This window comes from Oculina patagonica, chromosome 1, assembly GCF_052425735.1.
Source record: "Oculina patagonica isolate OP01 chromosome 1, crgOcupat, whole genome shotgun sequence".
NCBI lineage: Eukaryota > Metazoa > Cnidaria > Anthozoa > Scleractinia > Oculinidae > Oculina > Oculina patagonica.
This window is the reverse complement of record NC_135758.1, coordinates 33241118-33265832: the sequence shown is the minus strand read 5'-3', so window position 1 is coordinate 33265832 and position 24715 is coordinate 33241118. Positions and strand designations below refer to the sequence as shown.

General features: G+C 38.6%; 1 protein-coding gene and 1 long non-coding RNA gene across 4 annotated transcripts in view; one reads left to right on the top strand and one right to left on the bottom strand.

The window, feature by feature from the left end:
* Positions 1–24715, bottom strand: part of LOC144665244 (E3 ubiquitin-protein ligase rnf213-alpha-like) — a 98698-nt gene that overhangs the window by 4093 nt on the left and 69890 nt on the right. Inside the window, 23 exon segments of the mRNA XM_078526452.1 lie at positions 20–94; positions 223–430; positions 1986–2163; positions 2867–2950; positions 3570–3711; positions 3957–4156; positions 4352–4409; positions 4507–4598; positions 4769–4949; positions 5271–5424; positions 5632–5729; positions 6437–6474; positions 8990–9089; positions 9573–9773; positions 10878–10931; positions 11110–11217; positions 11309–11428; positions 11698–12123; positions 12575–12686; positions 12909–13157; positions 13684–13775; positions 14269–14377; positions 14691–14905. Of these exon segments, the coding sequence (XP_078382578.1) occupies positions 20–94; positions 223–430; positions 1986–2163; positions 2867–2950; positions 3570–3711; positions 3957–4156; positions 4352–4409; positions 4507–4598; positions 4769–4949; positions 5271–5424; positions 5632–5729; positions 6437–6474; positions 8990–9089; positions 9573–9773; positions 10878–10931; positions 11110–11217; positions 11309–11428; positions 11698–12123; positions 12575–12686; positions 12909–13157; positions 13684–13775; positions 14269–14377; positions 14691–14905 (3294 nt within the window).
* LOC144665359 (uncharacterized) lies at positions 16673–23363 on the top strand. 3 transcript variants are annotated; one of them, XR_013572916.1, is made up of 3 exons: positions 16673–16934; positions 18857–19071; positions 23170–23363. It is a non-coding gene; the product is annotated as an uncharacterized LOC144665359 (long non-coding RNA). The 3 variants fall into 3 exon arrangements; XR_013572915.1 differs by lacking the exon at positions 16673–16934 and adding an exon at positions 17012–17417; XR_013572918.1 differs by lacking the exon at positions 16673–16934 and adding an exon at positions 17022–17651.

Sequence of the window (24715 nt, the reverse complement as noted above, 5' to 3'; positions counted from 1 at the left end):
AAAACCATAAACTTCTTACCTGGGGAATTTTTTCAGCAAGAGACGCGAACACGGCATCGTCACGCGTGTCTCGACTGAAAGCAAATCGCTCTTCCTAAAGTGAATCAAAAAAATCGTAAAAAAATCGCATGTATTAACTTGGTAAAGCAAAACTAATAAAAGTAAAGTTTCACCAAATAACATATTCAGTAATGTAACTTGAACATGTTGATAACAACCTACCTTGAACTCGACGAATGGTTTTCCCCTCAGAAACCTGTCAATTAGCTGTCTCTCCAGAGCCGCCCAGTCATAATGAACCAAAGTTTCCTGTCCCACCTCCAGAGAGTAGTTACAGTGTGCCAGGATAAGGGGCAGCAGGTCCCTCTCAGGATCATAAGCTATCAGATGTGACATGGTCACCTCCGTTACGGAAACACGTTCTAGGGCGCTTCAAACGAAACAACGTTTAAAAGTAAGAAGAAGGAATTGAGAAATAAGTAAAATGTCAATCGAACGGTAATTCCTATAAGCATAAGAACCGATGCCCACCTGTGGTCATCTAAAATTATCGTTAACACTTAGAAAATACCTTATTATCAATTCTATTACCGGCCCTAAAGGACCGTTTAGAGCATATCGTAAAACTAGAACCAAAGTAATCACTCTGGCCAATCACAAAGGACGCAAACAATTCAGTGAACCAATTAAAACACGAAGCAAATACAAGTACAGTGGAACCCCGTTAATACGGACACCAAGGGGACAGGCCAAATTGTCCGTATTAACGGAGCTGTCCGTATTAAGCGGGGTCTCAGGAAAAAGTCACTGATACATGTTTTATCGGCAACAAAACGTTATTTAACTGTACTGTAACTGTAACAAATGCAAACTGTGAACTCTCTAATTAAAATTTATAGTTTTTTTTATAAAAAACCCTACAATCTAGTGATACACTCGAACTAAACTTTAATAAACTCAACAGTGAACTCAACGCAACTTTACTATATACACGAACTAAACGCATTTAAGCAACAACAGAACGTTTTCTAAACTCTACAAACTCATTTGAAAGAGTCGGTAACTTTATAGCTTTGCACGGAAGCTTTAAGCAAAGAAAGTGAAACTTTTAAATAGGAATAGCAGTCAGAAAACAGTACAAGGGTCAAACACCGGAAGTCACACTATTAAGCTACTCTTTGAAATAAAATGGGTTTAACTCTTCGAATTCTCTCATTATTTGTCTAGGGTCCAGTGTCTTCTAGTTAGCGAATAATCGCGACAATGAAAATTGTCGGTGAACAGATAAACAGTGTCCGTAAAGCGGGCTTTAAAATGTATAAGATGGGAGTTTGTTACTCGGGACACGGAAAAGTGTCCGTTGTCCGTATTAACGGGTGTTCGTATTAAGCGGGTTAATTTAAGAGAAAATGTATGAGGTTTTCGTCCGGACCAACGAAACTGTCCATAATACCGGGGTGTCCGTATTAAACGGGTGTCCGTAAAGCGGGGTTCCACTGTAGTCGGCATGAAGCGCAGGAATAAGTCACAATTGGTTTTGGTTTTTCATGTACTTCTGATTGGTCGAAAAAGGGCGCGAGTTTTTGAACCAATCACTAGGCCTTATAATCCAAAGCCAAAGCAGACGCTAAGTGAAATCCGCTTTAATTCAGGGTTGTGAATTTCTCTAGGATCAGATGATCTTTTTTTTGCCAAATAATTTTGAAATGAGGACATAGTTCATATATTCTACAATTATTTGTTTCACTTAACTTATCATTTTGTCCCTAGTCTTATGACACATTAATGAATAAATGTCCCCTCTAAATGTCACAAGGTGTTAACTTTTCTGTTACACTCAATAGTGTAGCTTACAGGTTGGCAAGAATGAGCCTGATTCTTTTCAGTGAGTCAACCTTTGAAATCTAAATAAGGAGCCAATCATACCATCTCCCATGTCACTTCTCGAAAACATCGCGTAAGGACATAAGCGAATAATGACATACCTATCTTGACCAGTTGCACTACGATACGCTCCCAGAAACTCGTCATGCGTATTAACTAAGAAGAAGGTGAGCGATGTCGAACACACTCCCATCCCAGTGGTACTGGGGAGCAACATGGCGATTGGACAGTCGTTGTCCATGGTGGTATTACAAAGGTCTTGTGGTACACGAAGGCGTCCTACGAGAACAAATAAAAATTGCAGAGAAGTTAACAGCATTCAACTCCGGCTGCAAAAGAGTAGAGTGAGTAATGAGTTTCCCATAAAACTAAAACAAAAAAGGACTACAACAGAAGTTTTTAGAATAAAATCTGTAACAGCAGATTGTTTAATATCAATTTGTTTTACCCCCAAAATAATCCTACAGTCAAATACGTCTGTATTAGGGTCAAGTGTCAGCCTAGTTTTTCACAGAAAGCAACATAGTGAACAGTTAAAAAGAGTACGCACGTACTGTTCACGTGCACTGCTACTAGCAGAGCAAAGTTCAACTTGACATGATGTTCTGGAAGTGTATTCAAGTTCACTGCACGCTTGCCAGAATTTCGCGCCAAAAAACACGACAGATGCACATTGTGCGTCGCTTCAATTGTAGATTTTGGTGCTCATGCAGTACGTGCTTAATTAAATCAACAAATTTAATCGTTGAAAACTACAAAAACCTTAAGGCTTGATGGTACTAACTCATTTTTTTATTGGTTTTCTTGATTAGAAGATCATTGAAGAAAAGTGAAGTATTGAGTTTTTAAGTTTTAGCCACATCACGTTCGGATGAACAGACTACAGTTGTATCAGTACTACTTATTAAACGTGGCTTATCTTCGTTTTACACGAATTACTTAAAACCCCATAAATCAAGAAATGATTAAACAGTCAACTTACCTTGATCACCAAGAAATGAACGGCAAGAATTCCATGCAATTTTGAAACTCTGGAACAAGTTATTGTACTCATCTCTGACAGATCCTAGAAAAAAAAAGGACAGACATGTTGATACATTTCAGTAGCATACCAGTCAGCATTAACGTCACAACTGATTTCTTTCTAACACAGTCATTTGCCAATATGATCAACTGGTTTACATTTAAATTATTACCCCTATGGCTTTACCTGTAATCTGTGCTACAGTCGATATGGCTGCGCTGGTGTCACTCTGGCCCTGGTTGTTCAAAGGTTGGATAACGCTATCCACCGGATAAATCACCATCCAGTGGATAGCGTAGTATGTTTTGTCTGCATTTAGCGTTATCCATCTTTTAGACAACTGGGCCCTGATGCATACATCTTCAGTCGGTAAAACAGCCTCAAAAAAAATACCGTGAGATTTGGAGAGAGATCGCGAAAACAGCTACAGACAGAGCGCACGTTGAATGAGGTTTTTCAAGGTTCTTTCCTTTTCACAGCGATTCTTTTTCATTTTCTTAGCCAACCGAGAAAACAGCGTAACTTTTAAGAACTACCCTGGAAACCAGAAGGCCGTACATGACAACAAAAGAAAATAACTAGACGTATGCAAAGTTTAGTTATAATCACTATCTTGATTGACAGGAGAAAATGAATAAGTAAGCATAGCTGTTACATGTACCTCTTGGTAGATCCTGTAGGAATTTGCGGATGGTATAGTCCTCAGCATCTGTTCTGTCAATTCTTCTGTGAAATCTGTCCATCAACAAACGCTGAAGACGAACGATATCGGGGAGAAACTGGACGAAGCGCAATTTGTGTTCCTGTATTTGTAAAAAGAAAATTGATAAAGATTCCCTACACCCCATTCTGGGGCAAACGAATGAAAACGAGTGGGCCACTGGACATAAAAAGCTTTTAAAACTTTTCTAACCAGTGCGAAAATTAAGTATTTTCTTTTTGAGTCATTGCCGTTTGGAAATATAAATAGAGCTCTAGCTTCCTGAACGACTAAGCTCGCAGATACTGTACAACTATCATGTACTAAGAAATGTGAACATGGTGGCACCTGTTTAAGGAAAGCATTCAACACTTTGTACTGTTCCTCTCCACCAGAAAGGACTTCCTGTTGGAATGAGTTTCCCAGATGTTCCACAGTGATTTGCCGTCGGTACTTCCAAAGAGACTTTGACGTGGGCCTTACGCCCTGGGTTAAATCCTCCACATGCGCATCAAACTCGTACAACTGTCTCACTAATGGATCACTTCCTGCAGACCATAGAAGGAGAACAAGACGACACAAAACAAAATTACCACTTTTTCGTCAATAGATGCGGCAATCACTAGATTCGTCAAAGTTTTACATACAAGTACTCAGGTTATGAGCGTGTTTATTTGAAACTAATATACATCGTTCTAAAGACGTTGTAACTCAGGACAGTTTTAAAAAACCAACTATCGTACCAAATCTCTCGTCTTCCATCAAAAGCCTCGAAGCCTTCTGTAGATTCTGTTCAAGATGCTAACATGGATTGCACAGAATAACGGCATTAGAACAATATGATAATATGATAAAGGAAAAAAAGAAGCAAAACAAAATGACCAAACTGAGAACATACCGCGATAACAGGAACGAGAATGACGGAACAGAAATCTGTCTCCCAGCTCGTGCGACTGGCTCGGCTTTGAAGGCGCATGTCATGTGCGTTTGCTGAAGATGATAAAGGGAATGAAGAATAATCATGCACAAGCATTCATACCTAAACTGAATTTGCTCACGTTTACCCATGCGAGAAACTTCCCTTTCGAGTTCTAAAATATACAAACAGGTCTCCTTTCAGTTATTGTTCATACCACATATTAAAGTAAACAAGTTTTTACCAGTTTGTCCGCCATTTAGCGAAATCATTTTGTGTAGTACAAGGTGAACGGTCAGTGCTGCGTCATCAACACTTCGTGCCAGTGCCCTGCCAAGAACATCGAGGTCCCGCTGAAGATGCTGCCACAAAAACTGCGCTACAGTCTGTGCTGGACATGGAGGTGTGATCAGTTCTCCGGTTGCCTTGAAAAGAAGAATACTTGATTTAAATTTGATATTCTGAAAACGCATATGGCTTAAGGAAGTTGATGACATTGATTAGATAATACCCACAAATGAAGTACCTCTTGTTGGAAACCATAAAATAATTTTTGCTTCTCACGCAATAAAACAATCTCCGACGAAGCACTATTTTTGGAGTTTGTCTTCTTAGGAGTTCCCAATGCACTATTTAATTGTAATAAGCCACGTACAACCAACAACCCTAATCGGCTGTCTTACTTCCTCTCCTAGCCAAACTCTATCTTGCTTCAGAAAAGTGTTCACTGGTGTCAAACAACTTACCGGAGCATTTATGCATGCTCCCATGACCATGGCCGAGTGCATGATAATTCGCAGGAGACTGCACACTATCGGCGACATCTTTCTTTGCGGCTCAGCACAAGTGGGCCTCGAACCAGGTTCTCCCAGCGCGTGGCCAGTCTTCGTTCTGTCCTTTCTGGAGATCGAACAGATGAAAGCTGATTAGAATTCTTGCGCAATGCTGCGATCCTTACTAATTGTAGGTTATAAATTTGGCACTTTTACTCTAACATGAACCAAGCCAGCACTTGTACCGTACATCTGTACACCTGTACTGGAAGGAAATCCTTAGGTACTTTGTTAGTTATAAAAAATTTTTAGGATAGAAATGTGTTCACGTTACCTATCGGAAACCTTGACGTCCCCTAGGAACTTGTGTTGTTCCCCTCCCATGACTTTTTTACAGTCTGGACATGTACCCTTCTGCATTGGCTGTGTACACTATTCCGGAATAATGCAAAAGACGTTAACAGCTATTACATGGTAACTAAATATAGTGGAAGGGCTCTTTGTGACTACCATTGTTAACACCGACTGAATTGTCACGTAAACTTTGCTAATAAAAGCTCTTAATAAGTGACAGCTTCCTTAAGTGACGCTGGCGACCACCTGGTTTTTTTCCCCGTTTGTTAAGCGCTCATTAGTGAACACCCAAAGTTCTGATCCGTACTTTAGTCAAGAGTATAATAAACCTAGTTACTACTTATTCTCATCGAGCCCATGAGGACTACTACTAAAATACCATTGCCTAACATTGTTCCTTGCTTAAGGGGGTCCTTCTTTACTACCAAGTTGTTGCCAAGGGAGCAGTTTCCAACCGTCATATTTTGGAAACCAGACCTCTTACAGATAAGCTTCCCTTTAAGGGAAAGGTTCTGCATCTGCATTTAAGAAGGAGCTCCCTTTAGATCTAGATTTGAACGTTCAAGATGATTTACAGCTGAAGAAAGATTGTTTTTCTAAAACCAAGGGGAAAACCTTCTGGTAAACGACCCTCCTCTATTGTCCAATCGTGTGGTCGTTTGTAACAGCTAGTTCTCGCAAACAAACAGCTCTTCTTACAACCAGCTTTTTGTTATTTCCGAGGCTCCGAGGTGCTCTCTTGCGAGAGCTTTTATTGTATACAATCAAAGATTTATTGTACTAACCTCTCCAATAAAATAAGGATGTTTACAATTCCCGCACTCTAAAAAGGTAAGAGAAAATATTATACAGTTTGGAGATGCGCACTGTCATGATAGACTGTACAACATATATTAGTTAACAAAATTGAAGCTAGCACATAAGGTATGTGTATTTAGTATTTCTGGTCATGGGACGATAATCACAACATCGTTTTCAATGTTCCTACTAATAATATTAATTAAAACTAGTGATACCTATCGGTAGAAATGCCAACGAGTACAACGGGACGCTTTATGATTTTGGTCGATCAATAAACATTGCGCGTTTTCTTTGAAAATCTTGAATGTTTATAAAATAAAATGCGATTTTATGAAGGCTAACAAAAAGTTCTAAAATAATACCAAAGTAGTGAAGATTTAGTGAGAAATCTTGTAAACTTCATGCTATTTGAGAGCTTCAAGCCATTGTTGTCCGATGCCGCTATTTTGGAAAGGTTTCCGCTGTTTTAAAGTCCTATAGGTCTTAAATAAAGTGGCTATGAGCCACTGAACACGAAAAATAAATTACCAAACAAAAAGCAAACTTTTACAAAGATTTGCCAAAACAAAGCATTTCAAACTTTCCACACTGCAGTTGAATCCATTCAGCACATAAGTATTAAAAAAAAAATTGAGGTTTTAAAAGGTAAAAGCCTGGTCGGACAAGTTTGTGGCCAAAGATGGAACAAGTTTATTTTATTATTCCGAGAATAATTCATCACGCGCAATGCGTGATGTCTCAAATATCACGTTGAATTGTTGTTGTTGAGACACTGCAAATTGCGTTCGGGCAACCAGCTTTTAGGAAAATTAAAGGCCCTGTTTCCCGAGGAAAAAAACGCCGGAGTATCCAGGAAAAAATGTAGTATAGGGAATTTATTTTATAAATTTGAGAAACGAAATAAAACTCTCTTCTGATTGATAAAATCTGTGTTGTTTACTTAGCCAGACCTAACTTAATTACGCATGCAAATTTGTATGACTTCGAAATTTTCGAAGGTTTGGAAATCTTGAAGCTTTGGAATGCATTTCTTGCCTTCATCTTAAATGAAATTAAATTCTAAACAAAGTTTAATTCAAGTTTCTTTCGTATTTCAATCTCTAGTTCGGGAATTTTGGCTTTTTGAAGCGAACAGATTTGAAACCTCTTTGTTATCTGAGACGCATCTTGTCTGGGAATTTTAGTTGCCAATGAATCATGCACGTGCTGAACAAATTAGTAGCGCGCTGATTGGCCAAACTACAACAAAGTGTGCACGTGCTGAACAGATTCTGCTAAACGGATTGGCTAAAAACATCAGAAATTGTGTCGTCACGATATACCGTACATTACATTACATTACTTACATTACTCGACATTTGGAGTGTTTCTGAGTTTTTTTTTCGCATATACAAATCTTCTCGCGGCTCTATATTCTGCCGCCTCGTCAGGCCATCTGGTCTTCCAGAAGGCCTGACTCGTTGGCAATTATATTGTGTTAGTTCCATAACCATACAGCCAACAAAAAGCAGAGTTACAAGCAGACTTTCGTAGAAATAACGAGAAATACCTGGGGTAAGTTTATTGTCTAGATTCTAATGAATTTTTAATCAGTTGGCAACATTCTATTTTTTATTACTGCAGCATGGTTTGGGCCTTAGCCACCAGCCATTTTTACTCCAACTCACAGTGCCTTTGTATGTCTCTTAGTGCCCAGTAAACAATGAAAAAATGACAACAAGTAAGTTTTCCATTTTATTGCTGTTTTCAGTGAAATGCGAACTCTGAAATTCAATTCTCGGCCGACGGTTTAAGCTTTTTGCTGCCGTCAATCATCTAAGCGGACCTCTAGGGAAACAGAAGTTCACTTCAGAGGGCCTCTTCACATGAGCCCGGTTTACGGGCTGTCTCTTACCAGGACGGATTTTGACGTCTGTTCATATGGAAAATTTTGCCCGGTTGACGGGGATAAAATTCAAGAAACAAAGCTAAAATGGCGACATATAAAGTTGCATCTTTCGCGACTATCGTAGCTTTATTGACCCTTGTAACTTTATTAATAAAGCTAATTCGCATATTTCTGAAGTGGAAATAGATACAAGGCAAAATTAAGCCATTTTGACCACCCAGTTACGAAAGGGAAGCTATTTTCTCAAAAAAAGTTGCGTCCGGGCGACCGGGCTGGAGTGTTCATATGGGAAAATATTCTTCCAGGTTGCCGAGATCTCGGTTGCAGAAACCGAGATATCGGTAACCGGGCTGGCCCACCTTCTCATATGAACACATCCAAAATTTTACAAAGAAAATAGGAGTGAGCCGAGATCTTGGTAACTGGGCCAGCCCGGTCAACCGGGATCATATGAAGAGGCCCTCATTCGGGTCAAAAGGTCAAGTCTGTCAGTTGTGATTGGTAGATTTCGATCCATTTTATTTGTTTCTGTTTTTCATGGTTCGTTGGCTGTCGCCATAATTATGACTGACGGCGGCAAAAACGCAATCGTTAGTTGGCCTGTGATTTTGAATTCCAGAGTTCGCATTTCACCGCAATAAACACTCACCATACCACTGTCCAACCCAACCAGTGCCCTTCATAGTCTCAGCGATGGCACTGATGCACTCAAGAAAGTTGTCCTCGGGCATGGTTGGTAAGTACGAATTCTGTATAAAAAGAAATAATGGCATTTCTCAAATTTAGAAAGATGTTACACAAGCCACTTGGCAAAAATAATTTTGAGTTCTCCCGGCATGGGTTGAATTTATGACTATAAAGCTTTGGTACTAAGCAGTAGGAGACTCGTGACTAGATTTATACAACGGGGTTCAAATATTACAAACTTCCAGCATGCTTCTACGACTTAACCTGGGATTAGTTGTCTCGATACGCGACATGTATGAAAAGAAATGATGGTAGATGTGCAGAGGGCCAAAAAATAATGGAATAAAAGTTTTGGCTCCTAAAAACCTTTTCATAATTTAACGAGAAAACAAAAACAGTTCGGCATTGCCGGTTTATAATCCATCCGTAGCCGAATAAGAATTTTAAAGCGATTTTGAAAAGAAATTAAAGTAGAAATTAGGGTGTGCTATCAAATCTATCAAATTACACACTTAGTTGGCCTGTGGAAGCGCGGTAATACATACCTTCATCGTAGATGGATCCGTCATTAGTGCATAAAGTGGCTGAGCCAATGACCCTGAACCAACACACTGTAAGGCTACTGAAGTGTGGATAACAATTTCAGCCAAGGTGTGCTCCTGTGGGGTCTTTCCACGGTAAACTTGAAGTTCTTTAAGTTGACCTCCTTGGCTATTTTCGACAAGTTGTCTGGCAATAGGTTGAGCCTTACAAGAAGCATTGAAGAAATAAAGCACCACGTTGTAATGGCAAACGTCAAAATGCTGCTAATATGTCAATTTTTTCTTTAAATATTGAAAAAATCAATCTTTTGTGAAGGCGTACAGTAGAATCTTAATTTCTCTTAATCTAAGTCTTTTCGTTACTCCCGATTTTTCGAACCAATTTTCGTTTTCCTTCAATAGTACTTCTCTGTAATTTTACTCCCGATTTCTCGAATCAATTTTCGTTTCCTTTGGATAGTACTTCTCTGTAATTTTACCCCCGATTTCTTGAATCAATTTTGGTTTCCCTTGGATAGTACTTCTCTGTAATTTTACGCCCGATTTCTCGAATCAATTTTCGTTTCCTTTGGATAGTACTTCTCTGTAATTTTACTCCCGATTTCTCGAATCAATTTTCGTTTCCTTTGGATAGTACTTCTCTGTAATTTTACTCCCGATTTTTCGAACCAATTTTCGTTTCCGCCGGAAGATCAAGAAATCAGGATTCTCCTGTACTTGCTCACACAAAACACGAAAGTATTCACGTTGACCTATAAGCGGCAAACGACAAAGGGCTTTTTTATAAAAGTGAAATAAAATGGGGAATAAAGTGCCAAAAAGGATTTGTTCAAAAACACAGACGTTCAGGCAATTATAATAGCCCTTCTTCGGTGGTCAACGTCGCCCAAGAAAATGCGACAAACTAGCCTAGTTTGTCGCATTTTCTTGGGCGACGTTGACCACCGAAGAAGGGCTATTATAATTGTCCGAAACGTCTGTGTTTTTTTTTTAAAAAAAATTTTGGCACTTTATTCCCCATTTTATTTCACTTTTTATTCCCCATTTTATTTCACTTTTATCTTTTAGTGCATGCAGTAACTTTGAAACTTTTGTCCTTATTATCAAGGTTTTTTAACGCCGTTTGCGGAAAGATAAACGTGAAGCTTAATCTCGCATATCGACAAACGGTTGTTAGCAAATAAAAATGCACAGATGTTCAGTCTTGATTACTTGTATTACTTTGTTTGCCGTTCATCGCAGTTGATGATAGTATTAAGCAAGAAAAAACATGAATCCGAAAAAGAAAGATTATGAGCCGGATCATACCGTTGAGGAAAGATGCCCTCCGTTTTTTATGAAATCGTCCAGCTTTTCCTTGACCTGAGATGATAACAAAATATATTATCGTGATCTAAACGTTATCTCACTTAAAGTCAACTAAATCATAATGCATCAATGAGAGGACAGTACGTTGATGGGTACACATGAGAGAGTTAACAGCATAAGCTATGTATCACTTGTGTATGAATTATTGTCAGTGAGTCGACACTTAACTTACCTCTTCGAACTTCGGGTTTTGAACTGAAGAAGCATTGGCCAAAGTTATTTCACGGTACAACACTAATAGAAGAAGTATGTCTTTGTTGACACCTTGTACATCGGTTTCCTGCACAAAAAGTCAAGGTACAATAGGTAATTTGTTTCCCTCTGTCAATAGTGACAAATTGAATCAAATGTGGACTATCGTAAACACAAACCGTGATAGCAGTAATGATGTCTTGGATGTTCCCGCTGATCACAGTTTTTGCCAGTCCTTCACGAAGTGCACGATAGTGGTTCTCATGAACGATAAACCTGTCTTGGATGATATCGTCCTCCTAAAAAATCAAAACAAAAATCACTGTTTATCAGTAGCCGTTCCCTAAAAAATTGGTATTGTTTTCGTTCAATATTTCACAAAGTTTTTGAGCAGACTGAAAACGTTAGCTTGAATTCTACCAGTACTATTGTTGGAATACTGGTAAATTAGCCGTGCAAAAAGCACCAGGACTCTGTAAAGGCAGAGAGGGGCCCTTTCCACGTACAGCAACCAAAAAAAACAGGAAACGATTAATGGACTCCTGACATAAGCCATTCGCTTGCTTACCTGCTGGCGAGCCTCTGGCGGAAGAATCCACTCCAGTTCCTTATAGGTACCGAGAGTCCGGACGCAATCGAAACCATACCGCCTGACAAGCTGTTTAAGAAGGTACAGCCGCGGTGTAGTACTCGATCCTTCCGTGCAAAGCCGTCTAGCAGACTCCAGTAACGCTGTCACCTCCCTCTTGACATCAAGGTCTCTGTAGCTGCTGTCTCCCTCAATAAACCACTTGTAAAGGTAGTCTGCTACCAGTAACAGGACGTAACGTCCTTTTGCGACGCCTTCCAGCGAGTTTGCGTTTACTTCAAAGGAATCTTCAGAACTGGTTGTAAGAGCTTTGAAAGCTTCATCACAAATCTTTTTTGTGTGCTTCAGTTTCACCGTCAACTTCGAATCAGCCACTTTGGCTTGGTAACGGCTTATAAGGATGTCCTGAGAAAAGAGAAAAAATGTTGACCTGATGGTGCAGCTTACCTTTTAAATAAGAAATGAACGTTTGAGCAAGTCAAGGAAATAGCTTGCATGTTATCGAGGTAAATGCAATGTCTATATGGGTATTTATACCATGCCATAGAAAATACAGCCAATCAGAATACAGCAAAGCCGTTGTATATTCGACGGTATTCAACCCAACCTTCCCATCGTGCGCTGCGATTGTATTCTAGACGAAATTTAGAAGGCGTATTTTCTATGGCATGGTATAAAATAGTTACGCAACACTTTCTCGTGGTATACTATGGAATATCCCACTTGTCACTTGTATTTTCTTGGTATACACACTCGCCTAAAGGTTCGTGTGTATACCGAGAAAATACAAGTGACTCGTGGGATATTCCATAGTATACCACTCGAAAGCGTTGCATAACTAGTATATATCACATACCTCCATACACTGAACGTACAGAAAACAGACTTCTTTGATGTGCTGGGGTTCTGGCTTCAAGCGTTGAGCCTCTTGCAAGAAAACTTCCAGATGTTCTTTCACCAATTTTGTGCTATTAAAGAACAAAAGCAAAAAAGAAAACTTTTAGACAAGCCTTTTTTCCTCACATCTATGCCACCACACCCGTTCCACTTGTGGTTTCTTTTGTAATGCAATTCCTCGTTAACCTATGCAGATTACCAGAGTTGTAGAGATGGAGAAAGCTTGGTGCCTTTTTCTGCTGGAAATTGCAGTATTTCATATTTTTCTTCATAATTATAAACTAGTTAGTTACCTGGAACGGAGAAGTTGCTGGAGAAGAAAAGAACGCACCACAGGGGTTGGGTCGATGCCATAATCGGGGAACGGTGAGAAATCTTTTGTTTGAGTGGACTGGCGCCCGATAACATAGCGCATAAGAAGAGAAAGAGCGTCTTGTTCCAAGTCCTTAGAAACGGAGTCACCAAAACAGAATATTGACACCAGCTCCATGAAAAAGGCGTTGCAGCAAGGTCGTAACTCGGACGCGGTCTTTTCATCGGCCCTACCACAAAGGAAAAAAAAGACATCATTATCTTTTCTCAATTAGAGTGTTCTAGTAACTACTTACAAGTGACCTTGTTCTTATCCTATACATCAGGCAACGTGTCATAGACGAAAAGGCTGACCCATGAACATCAAAACAAGGTGACTTATGACGGCTTACATTAAAAGTTTAATCCAAAATTAAAAACAAAATATGTTTAGTTGGGAAAATAATCCCCAGTTAAACAAGATTGATTTTTCTCAAGAAATACTTGTAACAGTACCCGAGCTTCCAGTTTTTCAAATTTGCTGGAGGACATGCCTTTATAACCTTTCAAGATCTTGCCTTTTCTATGCCAAATGTCAGGTTACGGCACTGAAGATATTGATTTTCCTAACCGTCTGCCTTTAGAAGTGACAAACAATTGCATTCCACTTTATTTCAAGAACGAAACAATGTTATAAGTGTGCAAAAAAAGGCTTTGACATGCAGAAAACTGTAAATAGTACACTGCTTTGTCATCCTTATTCTGGTGATATTTTACCTTGTTTGGAGGTCTTCACTAAAATCAATTAGGAATTTCTCTATAATCTGCAGAGATCTCAGTGAAGAAAAGTCAGTTTCATCTCCCAGGGCCTGAACAGACAGGAAAAGAAGGCAATCAATTACCTTCAATTTTTGCTTTGTTTTTTATAAGATTAAATTTAGAAACAGAGTTGATAATAAAGATAAGCGAAAATACTGAACGACGTTTCGGTGTTATCTTGGCACCATTATCAAGTTAACAATGCATAAACGAAAAGAAGTTACTTTATACTAAAAGTAGAGGTGCGAAATTGAATAAATTAGATTAAGATTAAAATAACTGTTCAGTGTTTATGTTCATTCCAGTGAGGTGTCACTGTTTGGTGTAACAATCGGGAATGTCTCCACTGACTCATCGTGAAGCATGTAACCTTGATATTGGTTGGTGAATGAACATCTGGCATCTTCGAACACATAAGGCACCTAACCGATGTTTGTTTAGGCACATTTTCCCGGAAGCAAAATTCCTGCAAATCATGGGTTTAAACTGTTTGAAGCATTTGCCTTAACACATTAACACAAACAAAAGCATTGTTGTAAGTACCTTCCACAATCTGACTACGCTCTCGCAATTTGCGTTGTCGTCTTTCTCGTTAAACACGGTCACGTGTTCTACAAACAGTCTGACGGCTCCTGCTCGCTGCCACATGGATCTGTCCCACAAAAATAATGAAAATCTAACACCATGTCAAGGAATACAGAGATAGTTTTAGCAAAGAACTCCGACCATCTGTGACAGAAATACACTAATTTTTGTAGGAATGACGAAAGACTGGGTTAGCAGTAGATAAGGAGGAGAACACAGAGCACCAACTACCAAAAACATCCTCACTCAATTAATCAATCAATCAATTTATTACTCAACCAATCAAAAGACAACCTACACCCTTCGTGTTCGATTCAAATTGATACGTTGTTAACTTAATAGGATTCCTTCTTCGAAGGCAACCCCGAATGTTAAGTTACCTGCAGTGATTAAGCAATACTGCGGACTTCTCTCCGTAGTTTGAAGTTATCTCCGTGACAGGTCCAAACTTCTCTTTCCTCATCATGTCTTCCACCGCTGGTCTGATAGACAACACCCTGTCACACCAAGCTCGCCGGGAGTCTGGGTTCAACAAAATTTCACCGGACGGTCTCAGCGCTTCAAGACAAACTTGCAATGCAACAACGTCTAGGAGCTGTTTAACAAGAAAACAATTATGTAAAGCATGATAGCAACAGAACACAAACCTCGACCTTGATCATTTCGCTATCATGCAAAACTCGAATCCGATAATAGAATCATTTGAAACATTTCACAAAACAGTAACAGTAAGCCAAGCAGTAACACCATTTATTAGAGTAAACAACTTTATTGATGACAGCCCTGTTTAAAGGTAAATGTAACGTGCTAAAAAAATGTCTTATTTTTTTTGAAAAAATCAAACTAAAACTTTTAAGCATAGACCATTGATGACCTTTGCTCTCTATCGGCTTCTGTTCTGGGCTAGGCTTCATAGTGTGTTCCAGGTATGGTCCCAACCTCCTCACTTCAGTCCCACAGCCCTTCGCCAGTACTTCTCTGGACGATCCGTCTTCCGGGTTCCTGGTGTAATGCATTTCTTGTGCTCAGCTGCCTTTTTCCGTGGCACTTCTGCAAATGAACTGTTTATACCCTCTGTGATGCCATTCCATACATCCTCTATGTTGAAATCTTGCAGAGACAGAAATCTGTTGGAGAGGGGCAACCTGAAGCTCTGTCCATGAGGTAGTACAAATTGTACTTTATCCTGGGATTTCGTGTCATTTTGCAGCTCTTCAGCTTCAAATCGACTAAAGCAACTAGAAGATGGTGGTCAGATTCTGTGTCTGCACCTCTTTTTGAGCCGTACTTTCAGAAGAGATCTCTTAACTTCTGTGAGATGCCTATATGATCGATTTGATTCTCTATCTGACTGGGTGATACCTATGTTGCCTTGTGGGCTGGTTTGTGCGGGTTTATGCTTCCGCCGAAGGTTGAAGTCGGCAAAGTCTGCAAAACGTTCACTGATTTCACTTATTTTCTCCAATCCATGTATGCCTATGCTTGTAGCATAACACTGGACCATAACTGCGGTTGTCTTTTCGTGTCTGGTACTGAACCTGGCAGTGATAATCCTAGGGTTTATGTGATCACAAGAAGATCATGCATGGTCTTGCGTGCTTTTGATGTTAACATAAAATCAAGGCCTTCGGTTTGTGGTACTCTATCTTCCTGACGTTCCAGTTTCATCCCTCCCGATGAGATTCACCACGTCTCAATCAATCCTATTATTTGATAGCTTCTATCTCTACATCTCGTTTGCTATGATGGTAGATCTATCTGGTTGGAACTTGATCCGCATGTTTCACGTACCTAATGTGGATGTTGACTTTGGAGAGAGAAGAATTGGCGACCGTGCGGACTCGAAGGCCTGCCCTGTGTTGCGTCATACGCTGTCTGTGTGACGAGCCTCTCCTCCCCTTTCTGCACGGGAAATAAGCCTATGTACACATCAATACTGTTGGCCAGAATTACCTGTTTCAAACTCTCACGGCGAGGACGTCGGGTTTCGTCGGACTTTGCAAATGTATACCAGTAGAATTCTTTAGGATGCAGAAAAACGAGTCCAAGCATATTTATAGCGGAGCTCGCAAGCGCCGAAGGCGCGCGCATGCGTAGCCCCATACCTTAGAATTTTTGGGAAACCATCGAGCCGGAAAATTTTGGTTGTCACGTGACCGTCCGACCGTACGCACGGAAAAGGACTGGGGATGAATTACTGTGGCAACCCGCGTTTTTTTGGCGCGAAATCTCAGCGTTTAATTCTCTTGGCAAAGAAATTTTTCAAAACGACTATCAAATTCTATTCAGCGAGTCTAAAGGTTAGAACTTGAGAAAAACATATTTGTTTCGGTCTCTTGTTATGTCAATGTCGACAAACGAGAGTGGAGGAAACTTAATTTCGAGGAGACAGGGTTTAAGCGAACTGTGACGGGAAAGAGAGCGAGAAATATCAAGAGAGAACAGACGGAAACGTAGCGAAGAACAGCGACAAAAAGAGCAAGAAAGGTGCCGACAGAACAGGCAAAGAAATAGCGAAGAACAGCGAGAAAGAGAACGACAAAGAGCACGGCAAAGAAGGCAAAGATGTAGGGAAGAACAACAGGAAAGGCAACGGAGACAAAACGAACATTGTTTTGGTGAAGGTGAGTACGAAACTGCAGTGTTACATTTATGCCGTATTTTACTTACTTAAAGCTTATGTTATTCCTTAGTTTTGCCACTAAAAAAATATTACTATTCGTTGAAATTCAATTTTATAAATAGGAGCCTGAGAGTTTGATTCTGTGATAAAAAATGTCTTCGAGACTGGAAAGCAAATGCTCGATGAAAACCGGGCTAAAAGCATTCCGGTTCAGTGTCAGAAGGAGTAAAAACAACATTTCATTTTCCAGTATGTTTGATATGTTTTCTTTCATACTAGTAATTTTTGATTTTTTTCTCTCGTTTAATGCGTTCTCCGGGTTCGCATAAAAGCCGATAGCTCAGTTTGTTTTATATTAAAAATTTTGAATTTACTGTAATACCCGGCGCGTTGTGAACTTATCAAAACTTAGGGAGTAGTAGAGAGTGCGTTTTGTGACATCATTTCACAATACTAATGCGGACAAAATGGCTGCTGATGCCAGATAATGTAAATCTTCCGCTTTTTGGAAGGACAAGAGCCCATCTTAAATGTAGCAACGGACTTACAAAATCCCAGAGAAAGCTGTGTGCCTAAAAACAGAATCTGCTGCGCTAATAGAGAAGAAATTCTGCATAAATTGCCCACCATGGATTTTCGGACCTTTTGATCTGGTGTATGCTGGCGCTGTAGTTTTGACGTTTCTCGGAATTTTTCTAGCACTTTCCCGGAATTGACGGTACAGTAACCTGACGTTTATTTTGTATATCAACTCTTTTCTTAGTTATGCGTGTTACGTTGTGAATAAATCGAAACCGAAGGCTATGAGCAATCGATGAAACCCATGACAGCTCATGATCAATCAGTATTGCAAATTATCGAAAATGAATAAGCTTATTAAACTCAATCAGTCGGTTGATATTGATAATCAAAATACTACCGGCCCTTACTGACAGCTGATCTGACAGCACTATTGAATTGGGTATTAGTTTAGAAATTCTGTAGATTGATTTATAGACATTTCGTGCTGTGTTTATGCTGCTGTGATTTGCAAATATTTTTATCATCTCGAATTACCGCTTTTCCGAAACTGTGCAATCAAATTGATGTCATTTATAGCTAACGTTTACCTGAATGTTCAACGCAGTTCTTGGACTACTGTATTTCATTGTGTGATTTACTACTGTCTTCTATTTATTCACGGTTAAACGACTAAGATACCAGGGCTTCTTTTTACATTCCGTTTTCATTTGATGAAAACTGAAGGCAATGAACAATCTATAAAATGGTCAAAATGCATGATACTGCATTGCAATCGATATGACTGAAGAGGTGACAATCCAAATCATTCAATAATGATATTGATAATTGATAAACAATATTGAATGCATAAGCCTTTGTTGTTATCCATTATCATCCATTTTAAATTTTATCCTTAAATAGCAGACAACACAGTAATTATCAATTATCGATCTAATAAATGACATTGAATTTTAGCAGTCCTAACACATTACAAGGAAATATCAGACTGAGTCCTTTTATCAGAACAACTTTAGAATGACGACAGTTTGATTCTTTCTGAATGCAATAGAGTTGTTGATTTATGTCATACATTTTAGCTGAGCCTATTCATTACCTGTGTGCCCCTGTCACGCAAATGCAGGGCTGTGCTCTAAGGGTGCCTGGGTGCCTCAGGCGACTCACTTTTGTCTTTGGTCGACCAGATAATCTTATTTCTTTCATATAAGCTTTATGCTGGGCACCCTGGATCTCATAGTTTGGAACCTTTGGGCTCCTTGTAATTTTTCTTAGAGCACAGCCTTGCCCTCTCTTTCAGTGAATCACTAGTACTTAGTCAACACTGAGAGATAAATATTTCTGATCAGTTATTGTCATCATCCAGATAATAATGATAATTGACATATTTTTGCACGTTTTTGCTAGGAATGTACTATTATGGTGCAGACGAGTTGCAGAGGCCTGAAGATTTGGAAAGGATTGCATCATATAAAGGATTCTTAATTTCTGAAAATCATGGTTTGGGCAATTGTATGTTCTATGCACTGGTGGAGCAACTTCAAATTGTGAAAGGAATAGAAATTTCACATGAAGAACTGAGAGTGAATTTGGTGCAATTCCTAAAGGAAAATTACAACTTGGTAAGTCATTGATAGTGTTTCAAGTGACATTGTAATTTTGTTAGTAAAAGCTACTAACATTCATTTTTCCATTATAAAAAAAAAAGACTTGATTTAAGTGTTTAAGATGGAATCCACTAGGAAATCGAGTAATTAATATTTATTAAAGTTGGACAAAAATTAAGTACCAGAATAATTTAAAATATCCTATTGCGTTATTTCCTACCCTTAATAAAAGGTAAAGATGTAAGTAATTATCCGTGATAACACCAACAATAATTTCTTATCAGAGTCTGGCGGATTTCCTCTTAAAGCATTTTCTCACAAGTGCGATTTTGTTTATAATTTCACTGCCTTATTTGTTGATTGATCACACAGGCTTTAAAATGCATAGGAGCTACTTCTTGCTTGAGTGCCCAACTTTGTTTTAGATTGACTTGTGTCCTTTTCATGTCATGCACTTCGGTACTGTTCCCTCATTTTTCCCGTTGTCTTTCTCGCTTGACTTTACGCTGCTCTTCCATTTTTGTTCCTTGCTTTTTACCTTCGCCTTTCCATCTCTGCTTCATGCTGCTCTTCGTTTCTCTTTCTTCGACTCTTTTTGTGTTTTGCTGCAGCCGCAATGGCTGCAAGCAAAACACATTGAGAGCTGAAGTTTGTGCCGTAAGGTGTAAGGTGTAAGTGCCGTAAGGTGTAAGTGCCGTAACAGAGGAGAAATCTGAACTACCGATGTCAATCAAATCCATGAACAAACAAAATCGAAACCAATGAACCGTAGCGCTGATCGCATTCGAAGTTACGGGCCAAAGTATTCGAACGCAAACCACGTTGGACACGTTGGAAAACAGAAAACCGATTTAAAAGTATATCGCATTGGGAAAGAAAACAAACTGTGGCGCGACCACTCCAGTTTTATGAGAAAATTATTCTGCAGTTTTCATCATTTACGAAAAGAGCGAAGACTTGGAACCTCGCCGAAGGTCATAAATATTTTCTCCAAAGGACCGGTTAGTGCACAGTTTGTAAACTTTCGCTTTGAAAATAAACTTACCCTCACCTTGTCTACACTGTCTACAGCATACTAGTACTGTATTAACTCTGAACTTCATATTTTAAAATAAAATGTATGAACGTGTAACTTGTCACGCAAAGACAGCTGGAAAGGAATATACCATGCTGGTAGGCTGCACCGCTAATTGTAGCTGTATTCGAGCTATATAAAAGACAGCTAGAAACGAATTAATACTAGTAACATCACAATGGGAAAGAAACTTATTCAGTGGTGCACACCGTCGAAAACAAAGAAATATTAAAGGAAGTTCTCATTCACCAGATTCACTGCATCAGATGCAACATTCGTCAGTTCGTGTTTAAATGCGTGGCGACCAGTTTGTTTACTAGTTATTAAAAAATAATACGGTCTTCATTTAATAAACAGTTCATCCTTAAATTTCAGCTTTTCTACGACTGACAGGTAGGTACTATAGTATAAGCCCCGCTAAAATAGCTGGAAAGGGAAAGTTTTTTGAAAAATGAATTTTTGACTGCCAGACGCGCTGGCGCCACATGTTTATTTTGTGAAGATTAATTAAACGCCGTGAAAAATAGAATTTGATGTCCAGCGAGCCACTGCATCTTCGGCTACGCAGTCCTCAGTGAATCCTCCAACTTCACAAATTTCTAAAACTTTAAGAAAACGAACTTTCGCAGAATCAAAAATTGGTCCTTATCGATCTTCCGATCTTGTTGTGAAGACACTGAAATTCGACGAGTGTTCATGCGTGAAGGGATGACTGACGAATGATAATAATTATTTGTAAACTTTCGCTTTCAAAATGAACTTTGCGTTACGTTCAACGCCGTCTTTCTGTTGTTGTACGCCGGTGCGCGTGCGATTATTTATAATTTCTGAATTTTGCATATTTAACTCAGGGTGACACAACAAGTTTGTTAAGAGTTAGTTGTTCCAGTGTTTAATTTGGGTGAAAGTGGTTAAAGAACCACTGTCTTGTCACTAATAAATATATCACATTGAGTTCTTATAAGGTCAATAGATTCTGTCTTTTTCGTTGTTGTTAAAACGCTACCATTGTGACAATGATTCCAAATACAACTAACGGTAACCAGTGAGATAACGCCACTAAAAGAATCACATTGAGTTCATTGAGATTTTTTTATAATGTTAAGAGTTACTGTTTTTTATCAAAGAGACAATCATGTCAGACATTACGTTAACTTACTAGTAATTAAATTATGTTTGCTGTCTTTGATTTCAACATAACATTGATCAGTAAAATTATCAGGATTGAATTAACACAAAGTGACTACAATATAGTGCAATAATTAACCTGCACACAAGTGACAGACAATAAAAGACGTTGGATTTCAATCTCGACTCACTTGTCTTTCATCAACATGTTCCCTAAGACTTTGCTCTAGCAGCAAAACACATGGACCCATTGGGGCCCTATTTTTGCTCTTTGTCGTTCTCTGTCTTTTTCTAAACAGTTTTTAGGGGTTTTGAAAACACACGTCTGGGTACAATATTTCGTTGGAACATATTATTAATGTATTCTGATTTGCTTTGTTACTCTTTCTATAGACTTTATAAGTAAAATTGACCATGAAAATTGTTTACGAAGAAATTGGCTGAAAGCCCTGGAGGATTGGGGGGGGGGGGGGGAATCCAATGGAAGAGACAGGGATGTTTTTATTGTTTTGCTTAGAGGTATACATGATTTAAATTATTTCAGATTTTGGTTTCTCTTTGTGTGTTCTGGGAAAAAGGAGGGTATTTTTTGCCTTCGAGGTCTCGTTTAGGGTTGCACAAGAAAAAATATAGAAAAATATCAATTTTAAAATGTTCCAAAATGGTATCTTTTAGGGGTCAAAAAGTGTAATCAATGCCCAGATTGGTCCCCTTTAACTAAGGGACGGTTTAATTCAAATTTTCTGACGAGCATCTCTGCCTGTTCGATATGGGAGTCCCCTTTCCCCACTTACTTCCAGGGCTGAAAGTTACTTAATTTCTACAAGTGCAACTAATTAAATATCTTTTGGGCATAAGAATTTTCCTTATCTTCCACCGTGAACAAAAAAGGTCATTACACAGCAAATTCATCTATCAAGTAGCTCAGTAAACAAAAAGGCAGTCACTTTATAAATTTTAAAATACTTTTCTTTTATAAGACTTGTACTTGTACTATACGTATATACTTTGTGTGAATTGAATTTCTTTTATTGCCATTTAAGTACAATAAAAAAGATATTTGCTAGTCCAAAACATGACTTTGACTTTTTGTTTGCACAGAATTACTGCATTGAGATCTTGGTACATGTAAATAGTTCCTTTGATTTTAGGAACAGAAAAATATCAATCTATCGCTAATTAATTATATGTCATTTTATTTGTTTTAACCCCTTGGAAAATTTGTTTTTCCCTAAAAATCCTGGTTCTTGAGGAATTAAATATACACAATTAACATGTAACAGCATAGTAAATATAATGTTTTCATTGTTTAAGAAAAGAGGGGGTGGGGACGGTTGAGGCCCAGGGTTACTGACAGGGATGATCGAAGAATTTTTTGGGTTTGAAATTTTCAATTCCGAGATTTTTTTGGGTTGGAAAATTTGGCAAGTATTTTTTTTTGGGTGTCTGTATTTAGATAGGGGATCCCGGATTTTTCGGGCAGAATATGCATGCTTTCATGGAATTAATCACAGTGCTTTCAACAGCACCTGTTAGAAAGCAATTAAGATAAGAGTCTTAATAAAAGCAAGTTATTTTGTAGGGAAAACTCATTAATTTTAGCTGCTGATTCACCCCAAAACTTAAAACACTCACCAAAGCTCCGGCATGTGCCAGGTCTTAAGCTTATTGATTAAGCACTATTAATGTCTTCAGTAGCATAGGTTGAAAAAATTATGCTGTCACACTCACTGTGAAAGGATTTTTTGGTCCTGAACATATCTCCCAACACAGTTCCTGGGCGGCCCAGGCAAAACTTGGAAAAATATCTCTTTTTTATTTATCTATAGAGTCTTCTGAATTACTTTAAAATTAAAAAATATTGTGGCCAATGATCATCAACAAAATTATCTGTCTTTTGCCTTTTTCAGGGTTAACGTACACGAGTAGCGGAATTTTCACAGAGAAATGTAGACACACAGAGAGATAAATGAACACATTATTATTTATTCATTCAGATTATTTTTTTTCATTGCATGTACAAACTAATACTTTATATGTACTTGCACTGTATATGGACTGGTGTAATTTTTAAGTTAATAAAATAAAGCCAGAGGTGATACAACCATGTACATATTTCTTAAAGGATCTCTGGTAACACAATATAAAAATATTATTCATTTATTGCTACCCAAACATTTAATTCCCAGTGCTCACACTGCAAAGAACAGTAATCATGATAATGGGATAGGCTGCAGTTCATCAATCTCTATTAACAAATATCACATGTTGCAATATAATGCAATCTGTTGTTTGTAGCCAGCCAAATTTTTACTTCACCGAAACCAAACTCAGTCATCAAATGATAAACATTGAACACAGCTATTTTGGTTTGTGGGTGTGTCTCAGTTGTGTCTCACAGATCAGTTATTTGTTGAAAAGTCTTCTGTTTCAGTACAGTTAATTATTATGTTATATATTTGTTGCTCATGCTTGCTGTAGCATATTAATAAAGATAGCTTCTAAACAAGGAAACAACACAGCTTCAATATGGCTGAACAACACAACACTTTATTCGCTAAGCATCCTGGGTACATATGGTGCAATAGCTTAACACAACTTCTGGTTATGTAACAGTAGTCTAAATATATTACACTTGCATGGTTTGATATGCAGGCAAATGAATGGTTAAATTTTTGCCAAACAATCTATACCTGAGTTTATGACTAACAAACAGTATTTCCGCTTGTGCAAAATTAACTTTTGCTTAGTTTACATGTAGTTAACGGGAACTGATATGAAGGGAAAAAGGTGCTTAATCCTTTTGGGGGACCCTACAGACTGTATTTGGCACTATGACAAAATGTCACTATTTTTGCCTGGGGCTTGCTTGCTTGTTTTACTCCGGTTTGCTAGCAGAAAGCTGTTATTTTTCGTATTGGTCCACCATTTCCATCAAAAAAAGCTGAGGAGAGAGGGGCGGGGGAGGAACAAGTTACATGTAAGTGTGGATTCCTTGTCAGAAGAGATTTTATCCTAATGTTTGTTTATCACTTAGCTACAAAAAACAAAAGCAACATCGGCGTTTTCTTTCTTTCATCTTTTGTAAAATCTGGAAAGTGTATGTGTGTGTGTGTGTGGGGGGGGGGGGGGAGGATTTGACCCTGTTTGAAAGCCTTAACAGGTGGGGCATCTACAAAGTGAGGAATATGACCAAGCTTTTCAAAACGTCAAATGCCCCCAGCTGGGGGTGGGGCATAGGCGGTTTTAAAATTGACTGATACATAACATACCAGTCATGGTGGGGGTATGAATATTTTCTAGAACAACGCAAGCTTTCTTTGTTCTAGTTCATCTTCGAAAGTTTATACTAGTTTATCTTTAGGAGGTTTAATGCACAGACTGCTAATTGACAATCCTTTTTTATTGATCAATTTTTTTGCTCTTATATGGTGCTGTTGTTCATGGTTAAAAAGG